This window comes from Bombina bombina, chromosome 7 (genome assembly GCF_027579735.1).
Source record: "Bombina bombina isolate aBomBom1 chromosome 7, aBomBom1.pri, whole genome shotgun sequence".
Classification (NCBI taxonomy): domain Eukaryota; kingdom Metazoa; phylum Chordata; class Amphibia; order Anura; family Bombinatoridae; genus Bombina; species Bombina bombina.
The window spans coordinates 242,966,993-242,984,311 of NC_069505.1; the positions used below are offsets into that span (position 1 = coordinate 242,966,993).

The 17,319-nt window shown below is 38.9% G+C and overlaps 1 protein-coding gene across 2 annotated transcripts in view; it reads left to right on the forward strand.

Annotated features, from left to right (window-relative positions):
* LMOD3 (leiomodin 3) overlaps positions 1–16,204 on the forward strand; it is a 48,197-nt gene extending 31,993 nt beyond the window's left edge. Inside the window, exons 2-3 of one of the 2 annotated variants that reach the window (XM_053720680.1) lie at positions 105–1,721; positions 3,659–3,898. In XM_053720680.1, the coding sequence (XP_053576655.1) occupies positions 105–1,721; positions 3,659–3,727 (1,686 nt within the window). In that variant the 3' untranslated portion in view covers positions 3,728–3,898. Of the gene's footprint in view, positions 1–104; positions 1,722–3,658; positions 3,899–14,974 lie in introns of those variants that run through there. The other variant, XM_053720681.1, reaches the window with a different exon arrangement.
* The last annotated feature ends 1,115 nt before the right edge of the window (positions 16,205–17,319 follow it).

Genomic DNA, 17,319 nt, shown 5'->3' on the forward strand with positions numbered 1-17,319 from the left:
CAGTCAGTAAACAACCTCTTGCATGGCTAGGTTTTCACCATTTAACAAAATGTATTCCTGGCAAGTATCATATATTTATATTATACATTTGTTTTTACCACTAGAGACTCATGGCCAATAATGATACAGAGAAACCAAATAACCAAGAAAACATAGAGAGAGATTTTGAAGATTTACCACATTCCATAAAGAAAATAGAAACTGAAGGAAATGCTGAAGGAAATGCTGAAGAACCGGAAAGCCAAAGTGTACAACTAAGTGAGAAACCTGAGCAAATGTGTGGTATTTCAGAAGAGGAATCAGAAACGCTACAAAATTATGAAGATGTACCCCAGGGGAATGAGAGTATACCCCTAAAGTGTGAAAGTGTACCCCAGGCGTGTGAGAGTGTACCCCAGAGGTGTGAGAGTGTACCCCAGACATGTGAGTGTGTACCCCAGACATGTGAGAATGTACCCCAGATGTGTGAGAGTGTACCCCAGAGGTGTGAGAGTGTAGCCCAGACATGTGAGAAAAAGGAGGAAATCACAGAAAAAGAATCAAACAAAGAAGAAAACACTAACATCAATCAGACAACATTGGATTCTACAGAACAAAATGAAGACAAGAAACCAGTTGAGAAGATAGGCAAACTAAATATACCAAAGAAATTAGTGGTTGACACAAGTTTTATGAAGACAAATGCAAGGCCTTCAGGAAACCAAACCAATTTAGACAGAACTTTGCAGAATATCCGTACAAACAACCAGGAAGTTAAAGAAGTAAATTTAAACAACATTGAGAATATTCCTAAAGAAATGCTGGTGGATTTTGTTAATGCTTTGAAGAAAAATAAACATGTGAAAACATTTAGTATGGCAAACGTTGGAGCTGATGAAAATGTGGCGTTTACACTGGCTAACATGTTGCGGGAAAACAGAAGTATCACCACGTTAAATATTGAGTCAAACTTTATCACCGGCAAAGGGATACTAGCCATCATTAGATGTTTGCAATTTAACGAGACTTTAACTGAGCTAAGATTCCACAACCAAAGACATATGTTGGGTCATCATGCAGAAATGGAGATATCGAGACTGCTGAAAGCAAATAACACCTTGCTGAAAATGGGCTATCATTTTGAGCTTCCAGGCCCCCGGATGGTCGTTACTAACTTACTGAGCAGAAATTTAGACAAACAAAGGCAAAAGAGGAAAGAGGAGCATAAACAGCAACATATAAAAGAAGAGGAGGAGACCATAATGATGCTTGAGAATGGCTTAGGGATGGGCATTCCTCCTGAACTTTGGGCGATGTTGGGTAGACCTCTCCCTAACCCAAAAATGGAAACGATTCCCGAAGAGCCCTCAATCCCCAAGTTAAAAAGTATCAAAAAGAGACAAATTACAGAGAACCCCACACAGGTTTTATTAAATGAAACTGTTTCCCCACCACCCTTCCAAGAAGTGAAGCTGAAGAGATTTCAACCAAAGTCTACTGCCCAAAAACTAATGGAGCAAACTGATAAAACCAGCCTCAGAGACATGATACAACTTAAGAGGACAAGACCCAAAACAAACACATCAGAAAGCTCAGTGCTATCAGAGAAAACCAATCTGAAGGACGTGATAAAGACCCTAAAACCCGTGCCTAGGAGCCGACCACCACCCCTTGTTCAGCTCACACCCAGAGATGAACTTTTAAAAGATATTCGTCACAGCAACGTGGCTTATCTTAAAGCGGTAAGAATGGATTATGGGACTGTATTCTAAAATCTACTTGGTTCTCTTGGTACCTTTTCCATGGAGTATACCGAGGAAGGCTGAGGAGCCATGAGCACTATATGGCAGAAGTGTTTGAGAATTTAAAAGTGTATAATATTGTTAAAAACACTGCTACTAAACGCTGCTAATAATGTGTTCAAGACACGTGCACGCTCTTGAACCTACCAAGGTACGCTCTTCATCAAAGGATACCAAGAGAATAATTTAATAATGGAATTAAATTAGAACATTTTTTTTAAATTGTATTTATTGCATTGTGCGTCAAAACCAGAACAGATAATATTTACTTTTAAGGGATTTAAGTGACATGGGTATCTCTTGTTTTCATGTGCCTCCTTTCTCTAAAAGCATACTGAGGTAGGGTCTGTCACATGCACATGTTGTAAGCACTGTGTGTATAACATCGCTGCCATACAATGTTCAAGAAACATGAGCAGTCTGGAGCCTACCTAGGTATTCTCTCTTGTAAAACGCCAATAGAAAGATACAAATTTGTTGTCAATTTGATTTTTTTTTTACATTGGGTAATAAAGGGATTATCTATCTTTTTAATCAATAACAATAGTTAAAGGGACGCTGAATCCAAATTTTTTCTTTCATAGTTCAGATAGAGCATGAAATTTTAAGCAACTTTCTAATTTACTCCTATTATCAAATTTTCTTCATTCTCTTCGTATCTTGATTTGAAATACAAGAATGTAAGTTTAGATGCCGGCTCATTTTTGGTGAACAACCTTGGCTGTTCTTGCGGATTGGTGGATAAATTCATCCACCAATAAAAAAATGCTATTCAGAGTTCTGAACTAATAAAAAAGCTTAGATGCCTTCTTTTTCAAATAAAGATAGCAAGAGAACAAAGAAAAATGAATAACAGGAGTAAATTAGAAAGTTGCTTAAAATTGCATGCTCTATCTGAATAACTAAAGAAAAAGAAAATTGTGTTTAGATCTCTTTAAGTAGACTGTTCCTTTAAGTATATTTTTTACAAAAGACAATATATTGAAGAATCATTTTTCCTTGACAAATAAAAGGCAGGTAGCAGACTGATCCCAATTCAGGAATTCTCATTGTTTTGAAACATCAACAACTTATTTGGGAGGTAACAGAGACTCACAAAATGAAATTAAAATCTTGGTGTGACATTTATAAAAGCAAGTGGTTGGAGCTTTTAAAGGACCACTGTATATACAGTATAATTGAATTATTGGCAAATACACAATAAAGGGACAATTTGCCATCAATCAATCAATCACAACATGCATATGTGTATATACTGTGCACGCTTGCACATGCTCAGTAGGAGCTGGTGCCTCCGTGCATATAAAAAGACTGTGCATTTTGATAATGGTAGTATAATGGATTTTTTTTTTCAGGTTGCTTTATCTGAATCATGAAAATGTATTTTGGACTTTTAGTGGCCCTTTAAGCACATGAAAGAATATTCTTACACAAGAGTGAAAGATGAAACTACTATAGCCAACAAGTTCTCAAGAAAATCCAAGACCTAATGTGGTACAAATAAAGAAACAATCTAGTTCAGAAACCACTGAGAAGAAATTGTCCTGCCACAGCCACAGGCTTTTTGTTTGTAACAGTTTAGTAACATCATTATTTAGCTAAGGACATCATTATTATTTAGTTAAGGACATCATTATTATTTAGTTAAGGATATCATTATTATTTAGTTAAGGACATCATTATTATTTAGTTAAGGATATCATTATTATTTAGTTAAGGACATCATTATTATTAGGAATTAGGGGATCAGTAAGTTATCAAATGAAGCAGATTTAGGTTATTTAATGGAATAGGCTCTGAAATAAAGTAAATCAGGAATTTGAAATAACAACACCCATGCAATTTATTTTGTAATATTTTATTTTTGTTTATTACAGGATGTAGAACAAACATCTGGTACACTCAAGAAAGAACATGATTGTCAAAAATTAAAGTTCAGCACTTAAGAGACAATTCTCTACCAAAGATCCATTCATGACAGTTCTTTCAGTGTCCTGTTATAATTACTGACCCTTGTGAAATAAAGCTCCTCTGTGAAGAAAATAAAACATTTTTATTTTCCATAAACTTTTAAAACTAACTATACCAATAAACATTATTAAACTCTTCCAACTTGAGCTAGCCTAACCATTTCTTTCTATTGAGTCTAATTGATTTTACAAATCAGGTTCTATACCAGCGGTTTACTGTTCAGTGAGCAGTGATAAGATCCTCTCTTCTCCTTATTTCCCCGGGGGGCGCACTCTAAAACCCACTCTTAGTTTAGTATAAAATCAGTGTTTCTAAATGGGTGTATAATTATATTCCGAGTGCTGGTGGGTAAAGTATTTATGTATGGTCCCCATTTAGCGATAAATGACTTTACTCTCCTCTGTACATCTCCCATCTGATTGTTCAGTGAAGAGTTAGGTTAATATGGTGTGTTTTAACGCCTGAATAGTAGGTGGGTTCTTTTTTAACCAATTTTGTGAAATATTAAGAGCCTTGCCAAAAAACAATATTATAAATACACATTGTAAAATGCTTCGTTACTCTTTTAATGGTAAAAAATACAATGTCCTTCAAGGTCAGTTTTATGTTTAGCTTTGTACCCCTACAGCTAACCAATGTTCTGTCATTTTACTTAACAGCATAGGGACAAGTCCATATCATATGTAGGGCATCACTCGCTCTGCACCTAGGACAATGGCCATCTCTTCTGTGACAATCTTGAATTCAAAGCCTGGAATATTTTTGCGAGTATGAGTGGTGAGCCATACTAATTCAGTTTCATCTGTATGTATCTGATATCCTGATATTTGGCTGAACTCTTAACAATGCCATAATTGTAAATAGTTTAATATTGATATCCGTTATTCCTCCTACATTCCAACTCATTATATTCAAATCCCTAAGTACCATATTGTGTTATGAACAATGAAGAGTGATGAATTAGATACCTTCTGAGGAGTACTTGTGTGACAATACCTTAATAGGAAGAGAGCAGCTCCAAAGTGGTAAACAATCCAATTTTGACACCCCAGGGAAAAGAGAGGTCTGGCTGGCTCCTGAACATCAGTTAGTAAACCCTGTATAATAGTAAAGTAAAAAAGAAAAACTGTAAATTGCAAACTAATTGCTCAGTCATTGTCTAACTATAACAGACAACTATATCACATCTAATTACCAATTACAACTAACTAACAATGTGTTATCTCTCCTTCTCTCGACTCTGTGCCATTGAGTTCTTAGATGCTTGTATTTATTCATTATCTTAAGCTACATGCATCTAAAACTTGTAAACATCTCTCAGCATTATTATACTACTGTATGAGCAATTATTCCTCCTAAAGATCTTTTTGCTCCCCTGGTACTTCTTGTCTCAAATTTTTTTGCAGATGCTTGGGATCATCAAAAAACTTCAGGCTTTGCAGTGTTTGAAGTCTTAATCTTGCCAGGTATAATAAGGAGGCTGACCACCCCGCTTCAAGTAGGTAGATCTTGTGTCCCTCATATAGCAACAGTGAGCTTTGACGACATGATCTTATCTCTGAAGTTCTTGACATCTGGAGTAGAGTTCCCCACTGTATGGGCTCTTTCTGCTATGCATGGACTTGGGTAACTTTCAGTAATGTTGGTAATGTTTTTTCTGCAAAAGCTATCAACTCCGAGCTAGAAACTGTCTCAGGTACTCCTGCAATTCGTAAATTATTGCGTCGTGAGCTATTTTCTAAGTCTTCTATCTTGTCCAATAGTATTTTGTTCTCGTTTTGTAGTGTAATAACTTTAGTAGAGGTTTCTCTTTGCCTATCTACACTTTCTACAATCCTCTGTTCAGCTTGCTGGAGCCTTTCCGAGAAGCTTTTAAAATCAGTTGAAAGAGAGTCCACTCCGATCTGCAATTGCTCTATTTTAAGTAAAAAAAGAGCTGAGAGTTGAGCTACTATTGGATGTGTATCTTGGAGCAGTCAGTTCAGGTGCTATACTTTCTGCAGCGTGCATTTCAATTAGATGTTTCGTCTTTTCCCCCAGATGCTTCTGTCTATTCGCCATGACTCCATTTCCATTTTTTTAGTGAAACTGGAGTAATATTTCTGCATACAGTTATGAACTCAAGGCAGAGTCAGAAAATTATTAGATCCAAGGTTTAGAGTAGTTCTTCCCATAGCCCAAGAAGTTCTTAGACAGTATGTCCAAACAGGTCTGTGTATGAAGGAGCTTAAATTAGAAACTGTTAATCCTCAGGTAATTTATTTTTAATTTTAGGAAATCCTTTGGAGTTAGTGTTTCACACCAAGGGGTCATAAGAATAATTTTAACCTTATGATTAAAGGCACTATTCATAAATCACAAATTCCCATGAGGCTGGCTAATACTGAGGCTTTTTCTACAAGGCCAATGCCTGACATAGCTGTATATATATATAAGTAAACATGCTATTTGAAATATAGCGATTTTAGCCAGCATGTAATTAAACCTAAATTTAGCAGAGTGGGCCAAATAAGTGATAGGGACTGAAGGTCTACCAGAAAAGACAACAACCTCTGTTCTACATTCTTATCAAAAGGATCCTTAAAGGCACATAAAACCTAGATTGTTTTTTCTTTTATTTCACTACTATAAAATATGTATTAAAATATATTGTTAAAAAAATACAAATAGTGTATATTTATTTATAACTAGCTGATTAGACATTCAGATATGTCAATCCATTTAGCAGCTGCACAGCATGAACTTAGATGTAGCAGAACATCTACTTTCACAGTTTGCAATGTCACGATTCAGCATCACACTTACCCAATGCTCACGGTCTTTAAAGTGTGAGGGAGTGAAAGACAAGAAGGAATAACAAAATAAGAAAAACTGAAATAAATTAGATGTCCATATATAAAAAACAAAACTTTATCCTGTAAGACTAACAGAGAAAATCTAAGTCGTCAGAAAACAAAACACAACAATGTAATATACAATTATTACTTTTTTGTCTGCAGTTTGCTTCTAACAATAGTGCTTTTTCAATCCGTAAATGAACAAGAAAAATGCCTGAAGGAGCGCCTAAGTCTAAATGCGGTTTAAAAAGCTAAGTACAATAGTATTTAATATCACAGATAATAGTAAAATATCAAGTATTGACACAAATATCATAAAACATCACTTAATCTACAAATTAATGCATGAATTAATTATTATTAATTATTGCCTAGACTTAGGCGCTCCTTCAGGCATTTTTCTTGTTCATTTACTTATTGTTGGCGGCTAGGGGCCCATTCTGTTTAGGAGCTACAGGTCACTATCAGCGCTGTTAGATATTCGTTACTATCCATTGTGCTTTTTCAATCCCCCTAGAGTTTATACAGAGGACAAGATTACATATGCAGCGCAGGCTTCAGCATAACTGCTGAAACCCGCGTTGCCTGTAAATTCACCTCACAGCCGGACAGATAGCTCAGCATGCTAAGGCACTGTGGCTGATCTCTGTAGCAAACCAAGGGTTGCAGGTTCGATCCCCGGTGAGGTCCACTCAGCCTTTGATCCTTTCAAGGTCAATAAAATGAGCAGCGCCTTGAGACCCTTACGGGTGATTAGCCGCGCTTTACAGGTACCCCATACATACCTCACACATCGGGGAATCACCTAAACCGCGCTGGCAGTTCATATACTGCCGTAAGTCGGATAAACTAGTGATGTCCTGAAATGTGAGTAAATACAGATTTCTGGATTCGCCAGTGACTTACAGCAGTTTAGAAACTGCCGGCGCATAAGAAAAAAAAGAAAAAAATTAAACGGACATTCCAGCCAAAATTTTAATCCACATGGATACATTTACATTTTGAATAGAAGCATTTTTGTAATATACATGTATTAGCAAAGATGATTCTAATAAAAGCTATAGCTGTTTCAAATGTGTATTTAAGTATGCACCGTGCACCAGCATTTTAAACACAATACTTGATCAGAGAGCCTAAGGTGCTTGTACCATTTGGAAATGACAATTTGTTAATTGCTGACATGATACAAGCCCCACTGGTGATCTGAGCAGCTGCAGTATATAAAATGCTGATGCACTGAGTTTATTTAGCTATACTTCACATGCACATTCAGAGAAAAATGTTAACACTAAAACAGTTATAACTTTTAATACAAGCATTTTTGCCAATACATGTATATTGAAAATATGTTTCTATTCAGAGATGTGATTCATCTATGTGAATTTAAATTTTGACTGAAAAGTCCCTTTAAATCTCCTGTAACAGCCTAACCCGCCTCCCAAAAATAAACCCAACGTCAAAACCCCTATATCTGCCATCACCCCACATCTCAACTAATAATAAACTAATTAACACATAAACCACCAACCCCCCACAGCGCAATATACCTAATTAAACTATTAACTCCTAATCCGCCATTCACCCACATCGCAATCTAACTAATACATTTATTAACCCCTAATCCGCAAACCCCCACATTGCAATCTCTCTAATAAATGTATTAAACCCCTAATCCGCCATCCCCCCACATCGCAAACTGCCTAGTAAATGTATTCACTACTGAACCGCCAACACCCCATAATGCAATAAACCTAATTGCACTAATAACCCCTAAACCGCCAACCCCCCACAACTCAAATAACTAATTACTAAGCCCCCTAACCTAACACCCATTAAATTAACCACAATTACATCAAATACTATTTACAATTAAAATAACAACATTAAATTAAATAAATCTAAAATTACAAAAAATAAAAAGTCTAAAGCCACAGAAAAAATAAACCAAATTATCAAAAATAAAAAAATTCAACCTAATCTAATACCCCAATGAAAATAAAAAAGCCCCCCAAAATAAAAACACCCCCTAATCTAAACTACCAATAGCCCTTAAAAGGGCCTTTTGTAGGGCACTGCCCTTTGTTGAACAGCTCTATTACCTTGTTACTAACAGTAAACCCCCCCCCAAAAAAAATCAGCTCTTTTACCTTGTTACTAACAGTAAACCCCCCCCAAAAAAAAAATCAGCTCTTTTACCTTGTTACTAACAGTAAAATCCCCCCCCCAAAAAAAAATCAGCTCTTTTACCTTGTTACTAACAGTAAAATACCCCCCCAAAAAAATCAGCTCTTTTACCTTGTTACTAACAGTAAAATCCCCCCCAAAAAAATCAGCTCTTTTACCTTGTTACTAACAGTAAAATCCCCCCCAAAAAAATCAGCTCTTTTACCTTGTTACTAACAGTACCCCCCCAAAAAAAATCAGCTCTTTTACCTTGTTACTAACAGTAAAATCCCCCCCCAAAAAAATCAGCTCTTTTACCTTGTTACTAACAGTAAAATCCCCCCCAAAAAAATCAGCTCTTTTACCTTGTTACTAACAGTACCCCCCCAAAAAAAAATCAGCTCTTTTACCTTGTTACTAACAGTAAAATCCCCCCCCCCAAAAAAAATCAGCTCTTTTGCAGGACAAAAAATCCCTAATCTAAAAAAAAAAAGCCACCCCAAACAATAAAAAAAAAAGCCTACGTCTAACCCAAAATAGGTACTCACCGTTCCTGAAGTCCGGCAGAAAAGGTTTTCTTCCAGGTGGTGATGATCTGCTAGGCGGCGATATCTTCTTTCAGCGCGGGGACCTCTTCTATCTTCATCCAGGACCAAGGCAACGCGGAGGTGACCGCGAAACAATCCAGCATGAAGGATCCTCTGTGTACGATCGTCGCCGCACACTGAGGATTGAATGCAAGGTTTAATATTTGGGGTACCTTAAATTCCTATTGGCTGAAATTTTCAAATCAGCCAATAGGATGAGAGCTACTGAAATCCTATTGGCTGATTTGAACAGCCAATAGGATTTTGCGATGTGGGGGTTGGCGGATTAGGGGTTAATATATTTTTTTTAGTTATTGCGGTGGGGGTTGACAGGTAGATATTGCGCATGCGTTAGGTGTTAGTTAGAACTTCCAGGGAGTTACGGTACTTATATATTCAGCGCAAGGCTTGCTGCGCCTGCCTATGTGTGGCAAGGTGAAAATGGAGTAAAATGTCTCCATTTTCATTGCGTAAGTCCTTGCGCTGAATATGTGATACTGATTTGCAACGTGGTTTTTATGTTAGTTTATGGGAGTAAAATTAGTGGGTGACAGATAAAATATACGTGCCGCATTTATATGTGGCGTCGTATATGTGATTACAATACCGGACTAAAAACTGTTTTTTACGGGCGACGCCACATATGTAATCTTGCCCAGCATTCTTAAATATGCTGCCATTTATCTAACTCTACTACGTGATACACAGTGATTGCTTAGAACAATACACAAGCACATTTTCACCTGGTCTCTGACTGACATCAGCAAAGGAGACTATTTAAAAATATTCAAAAGGGTTTTCAAAAATTAATACTGGATTGCTCTGAATGTGTAAACGCTTTATACATTGAGTATAAAAAAAACATTAATTTTGTCTGCAGATTATTTGCAATGCAGTACTTTATTGCTGATATAAAAATAAATAAAATAAAATATTCAGTTGAATACAGTCTTATTTTTTATAGTGCACTCTATTAAAGGAACCAGAAACTCAAATAAATAAATCTTGAAGATGAAAAAACATTATTTTGGCATTTAAAAAATATTTTTGCATTAATAAAAGATTATATTAAAGCTGTTTATTTTTAAAGGGAAATTAAACCCACATTTGTTCTTTCATGATTCAGATAGAGACTACCATTTTAAACAACTTTCTAATTTACTTCTGTTATCTAATTTGCTTCATTCTCTTGATATTCCATCCTGAAAAGCATATCTAGATAGGCTCAGTAGCTTCTGATTGGTGGTTGCACATATTTGCCTCATGTGATTGGCCCACCCATGTGCATTGCTATGTATTTAACAAAGGATATCTAAAGAGTGAAGCAAATTAGATAATAGAAGTAAATTGGAATGTTGTTTAAAATGGTATTCTCTGTCTGAATCATGAAAGACATTTTTGGGGTTTAATGTCCCTTTAAGCTAACAGGAAGTCCTACTGGGCTAGAGTTGTCAGGTATCCACAAGGCTGTCCAGTTAGGGTTGTCAGGTATCCACAAGGCTGTCCAGTTAGGGTTGTGAGGTATCCACAAGGCTGTCCAGTTAGGGTTGTGAGGTATCCACAAGGATGTCCAGTTAGGGTTGTGAGGTATCCACAAGGCTGTCCAGTTAGGGTTGTCAAGTATCCACAGGGCTGTCCAGTTAGGGTTGTCAGGTATCCACAGGGCTGTCCAGTTAGGGCTGTCAGGTATCCACAAGGCTGTACAGTTAGGGTTGTCAGGTATCCACAGGACTGTCCAGTTAGGGTTGTCAGGTATCCACAGGGCTGTCCAGTTAGGGTTGTCAGGTATCCACAAGGTTGTCCAGTTAGGGTTGTCAGGTATCCACGAGGCTGTCCAGTTAGGGTTGTCAGGTATCCACAGGGCTGACCAGTTAGGATTGTCAGGTATCCATAAGGCTGTACAGTTAGGGTTGTCAGGTATCCACAGGGCTGTCCAGTTAGGGTTGTCAGGTATCCACAAGGCTGTACAGTTAGGGTTGTCAGGTATCCACAAGGCTGTACAGTTAGGGTTGTCAGGTATCCAAAAGGCTGTACAGTTAGGGTTGTCAGGTATCCACAGGGCTGTACAGTTAGGGTTGTGGGGTATCCACAGGGCTGTCCAGTTAGGGTTGTGGGGTATCCACAAGGCTGTCCAGTTAGGGTTGTCAGGTATCCACAAGGCTGTCCACTTAGGGTTGTCAGGTATCCACGAGGCTGTCCAGTTAGGGTTGTGAGGTATCCACGAGGCTGTCCAGCTAGGGTTGTCAGGTATCCACAAGGCTGTACAGTTAGGGTTGTGGGGTATCCACAGGGCTGTCCAGTTAGGGTTGTGGGGTATCCACAAGGCTGTCCAGTTAGGGTTGTCAGGTATCCACGAGGCTGTCCACTTAGGGTTGTCAGGTATCCACGAGGCTGTCCACTTAGGGTTGTCAGGTATCCACGAGGCTGTACAGTTAGGGTTGTCAGGTATACACAAGGCTGTCCAGTTAGGGTTGTGAGGTATACACAAGGCTGTCCAGTTAGGGTTGTGAGGTATCCACAAGGCTGTCCAGTTAGGGTTGTGAGGTATTACAAGGCTGTCCAGTTAGGGTTGTGAGGTATCCACAAGGATGTCCAGTTAGGGTTGTGAGGTATCCACAAGGATGTCCAGTTAGGGTTGTCAAGTATCCACAGGGCTGTCCAGTTAGGGTTGTCAGGTATCCACAGGGCTGTCCAGTTAGGGCTGTCAGGTATCCACAAGGCTGTACAGTTAGGGTTGTCAGGTATCCACAGGGCTGTCCAGTTAGGGTTGACATGTATCCACAGGGCTGTCCAGTTAGGGTTGTCAGGTATCCACAAGGTTGTCCAGTTAGGGTTGTCAGGTATCCACGAGGCTGTCCAGTTAGGGTTGTCAGGTATCCACAGGGCTGTCCAGTTAGGATTGTCAGGTATCCATAAGGCTGTACAGTTAGGGTTGTCAGGTATCCACAGGGCTGTCCAGTTAGGGTTGTCAGGTATCCACAGGGCTGTCCAGTTAGGGTTGTCAGGTATCCACAAGGTTGTACAGTTAGGGTTGTCAGATATCCACAAGGCTGTACAGTTAGGGTTGTGGGGTATCCACAGGGCTGTCCAGTTAGGGTTGTGGGGTATCCACAAGGCTGTCCAGTTAGGGTTGTCAGGTATCCACAAGGCTGTCCACTTAGGGTTGTCAGGTATCCACGAGGCTGTCCAGTTAGGGTTGTGAGGTATCCACGAGGCTGTACAGTTAGGGTTGTCAGGTATACACAAGGCTGTCCAGTTAGGGTTGTGAGGTATCCACAAGGCTGTCCAGTTAGGGTTGTGAGGTATTACAAGGCTGTCCAGTTAGGGTTGTGAGGTATCCACAAGGATGTCCAGTTAGGGTTGTGAGGTATCCACAAGGCTGTCCAGTTAGGGTTGTCAAGTATCCACAGGGCTGTCCAGTTAGGGTTGTCAGGTATCCACAGGGCTGTCCAGTTAGGGCTGTCAGGTATCCACAAGGCTGTACAGTTAGGGTTGTCAGGTATCCACAGGGCTGTCCAGTTAGGGTTGACAGGTATCCACAGGGCTGTCCAGTTAGGGTTGTCAGGTATCCACAAGGTTGTCCAGTTAGGGTTGTCAGGTATCCACGAGGCTGTCCAGTTAGGGTTGTCAGGTATCCACAGGGCTGTCCAGTTAGGATTGTCAGGTATCCATAAGGCTGTACAGTTATGGTTGTCAGGTATCCACAGGGCTGTCCAGTTAGGGTTGTCAGGTATCCACAGGGCTGTCCAGTTAGGGTTGTCAGGTATCCACAAGGCTGTACAGTTAGGGTTGTCAGATATCCACAAGGCTGTACAGTTAGGGTTGTCAGGTATCCACAAGGCTATACAGTTAGGGTTGTCAGGTATCCACAGGGCTGTACAGTTAGGGTTGTGGGGTATCCACAGGGCTGTCCAGTTAGGGTTGTGGGGTATCCACAAGGCTGTCCAGTTAGGGTTGTCAGGTATCCACAAGGCTGTCCACTTAGAGTTGTCAGGTATCCACGAGGCTGTCCAGTTAGGGTTGTGAGGTATCCACGAGGCTGTCCAGCTAGGGTTGTCAGGTATCCACAAGGCTGTACAGTTAGGGTTGTGGGGTATCCACAGGGCTGTCCACTTAGGGTTGTGGGGTATCCACAAGGCTGTCCAGTTAGGGTTGTCAGGTATCCACAAGGCTGTCCACTTAGGGTTGTCAGGTATCCACAAGGCTGTCCAGTTAGGGTTGTGAGGTATCCACAAGGCTGTCCAGCTAGGGTTGTCAGGTATCCACAAGGCTGTACAGTTAGGGTTGTGGGGTATCCACAGGGCTGTCCAGTTAGGGTTGTGGGGTATCCACAAGGCTGTCCAGTTAGGGTTGTCAGGTATCCACAAGGCTGTCCACTTAGGGTTGTCAGGTATCCACGAGGCTGTCCAGCTAGGGTTGTCAGGTATCCACAAGGCTGTCCAGTTAGAGTTGTGGGGTATCCACAAGGCTGTCCAGTTAGGGTTGTGAGGTATCCACAGGGCTGTCCAGTTAGGGTTGTCAGGTATCCACAAGGTTGTCCAGTAAACCTTGTAAAAAATACTTGACACTTCAGAAACATTTTAAAAGCCACCTGTGTCTCTATGCATAATAAATAAAAAAATAAAAAAAATTACTGTCAAACAAAAGGACGTAAGTATTGCTTTTCTGCGTGTTTGTGTTACTGGCAGCCAAGTGGATACAATTACTATGAGTCATGGAAAATGTATATAATAGTATATTTCTATAACAGAGCAAGGGGGAGCCTAATTTGCAGCTTTGAGGAGGGACCATTGTATGCAGGTTGTCCAGTATTTCTATGGAAGACACCTGTCAACCCTACACTGGGCATCTAATTGCTCTTTGGTTGATAAACAGCTCTCCCTTTGTGTCATTGGTGAACAGTGACACACCTCTCAAGTATAAAAAAATGAACACACCTCAAAATCACCTCTTTTAGATGCAGCAGATAAAAAAATAAATTGTGTGCCCCTTAAATGGTCACATTGGATAAGAACATGAAAAGGTAAAGATATGAAAATACCTTTCATTCCATCAGCTACACGTGTATTGTCCATGTGACATTCTATTAATGACGTCCTCTTCTCTGCTGAGCTGTGAGAAATGGCGTGTATGTCAACAAGAGACAGATTGTAAATGAGCTGTGCATAAATCAGGAAACCAGTGTCTGGTTCAAATAAAATCCAAGAAGAGGATAATAATAATGTTTAAAGACCATTTAAATCTAAAGGTGTCAAAGGGACAATGTGCTCAGACAAGTAGTAGTTTATTGTATTCAAAGCAGCTGAAGGGAACACCTTTTCAAATAGGCTGGTCTCTCTGTCTCACTCCTCAATTGAAGGTTGATTTCTGTTGCTGCTATTTCACATGACAAAATAAAGGTAAAAGGCTATTTGTAAATAAATTTCATATATTCCAGCAGGTACAATGGATTTAAGCATCTAATGTGTAGTGTGCACTGTAAGGGAATTATTTAAGCAAGATTTAAAGGGACCTTCAATTTATAATAATAATTTGTAAGATAATTTTATTATTAAAAGAATACTGATTGTTATAAATGTATTGTACATGGATTCAATGTATTTATTAATACTGTTTTGTGTTTGTTTTTTTACAGACACCATTACCTAAAGATCTGGAGTAAAACATTGCAACAGTTTAGAAAATTAAGCCTTGAAAACATTGCTGATTTGTTAAGGGAAAGGAAGCTGATATGGTCAGCTGATATGGGATCAACATGTCACATTTGTACCCTGTGCAAATCGTTATGGAAGAAACTCCAAGAACAACTCTTGGAAATAAATATTCTCACCTCTTAATCAGAGATTAAATTCCCCAGGAGTGAAGCATTCTAAATCGACTTATTTCCAACGTGCACTAACGCTGATTTAATATAAATATGAACAATATATGTGTATGAAGCAAAACCTAAAATAAATACAAAGAGATTTAGGATCAAGAGGGGTATATGATGGACAAGAATTGCTGGGACAGTTTCCCATTTATTAATATTATTATTTTTTGTTTTAATTTAAAAATAGTTGATGGCAACTTAAAACCAATTTAAAGGGACTTTAAACTGCTGGGTACAATTACTACTCACAATTCTATTTTTTTTCCTTCTGTGCCTGAAGCACTCTTTAAAGGGACAGTATACACTCATTTTCATATAACTGCATGTAATAGACACTATTATAAAGAATAAGATGCACAGATACTGATATAAAAATCCAGTATAAAACTGTTTAAAAACTTACTTAGAAGCTGTCAGTTTGGCTCTGTTGAAAAAGTAGCTGGAAAGCCCACTGTAAGTGAGAAATAAGACACTCCCCCCTCCCCCTTCTTTTGCATATGAAAAGACCCTTTACACAAACAGGAGCAAGCTGGAGAAGGTAGCTGACGGTATTCACATAAAACTTTGGGGCTTGGTTAGGAGTCTGAAAATCAGAGCAATGTTATTTAAAAATAAGCAAAAATATACATTATTTAAAAAAAAAAACTTTATGGGCTATATAAATAGATCATCTACAAAACATTTATGCAAAGAAAAAATGAGCGTATAATGTCCCTTTAAAGCCTTTCTCTTACTGTAACTCTTTAAGTGCTGGTTAGTGACGTTCTGCATCTTCAAACTGGGCGCCGCCATCTTGAAATGAAAATAGGGATCAACAGGTGACGTGTGACAAACGCAGATTGTACAGCAAGGACAGACGCTATTAGCCCAGTGGTCTAGAATGTGCTTTATGTAATCACTGTTCTTGCCATATTTGCCATTTATAAAGGTATCATTTTATTAAATGCAACAAGTTAAAGAGATGTAAAAAAAATATATATTATTTAAAGTCTATTTCTTGGGTTGTGTTGGTATTCGTTTTTAAATAGTTCTGTGTGTGTATTATTTGGTATATTTTAAATGATATCATATATATATTTATAAAGAATACTTACTTCGCTATAATGGAGTTAATAAAACCAACAGACAAGGTGCATAAGCAAATGAGAGTAATAAAAAGGACAAAGTAAAACCTGAGAATATTAAAATACATATTTTTTACATTAGTATATTCCCCTCAAAATTTTAAAGAGAACCACATGGTTTATATTGTATGTAACATGGCCCCTCTCCTCTTACAAGAAATCCATGTAAAGTGGTGTCAATGGGGCCGAATTATCAAGCTCCGAAAGGAGCTTGATGGTGCTGTTTCCGCGCGAGCCTTCAGGCTCGCCAGAAACAGAAGTTATGAAGCAGCAGTCTAAAGACCGCGGCTCCATAACTTGTCCGCCTGCTCTGAGGTCGCGGAAATCAATCCGCCCCATCCTATACTATCGGGTGGATTGACACCCCGATTGGCCGCAAATCTGCAGGGCGGCATTGCACAAGCAGTTCACAAGAACTGCTTGTGCAATGATAAATGCCGATAGCGTATGCTGTCAGCATTCATCGATGTCTGTGGGACTTGATACACTACAGCAGTGATTTTTAACCTTTTTTTTGCCGTGGCACACTTTTTTACATTAAAAAATCCTGTGGCACACCACCATCCCAAAATTTAAAAAAAAATCACACATTGTAGCCTAATACAGCATATATATATATACATACACACAAACACACACATACTGTATGTATTGTGCTGTTATGCCATGCCTCCTACAAACTACCCCTGCACTGGGAGTAAAAAACAAGCAAAGTTTAAAAAATATGTCACACTGTTGTCAGTCTGCCGTGGCACACCTGAGGATCTCTCACGGCATACTAGTGTGCCATGGCACACTGGTTGAAAAACACTGCACTACAGCATATCATGTCGGACAGACATTGGTAAATCTACCCCATTGTCAATAATGAAGTCAGGGACTGTCAGTGAGTTGAAAAATCAGGAAATTAACATTTCTTACTGTGCACAGGCATGAGTCATATCTAGATATGCTTTGTGCACAGGCATATCTAGATATGCTTTG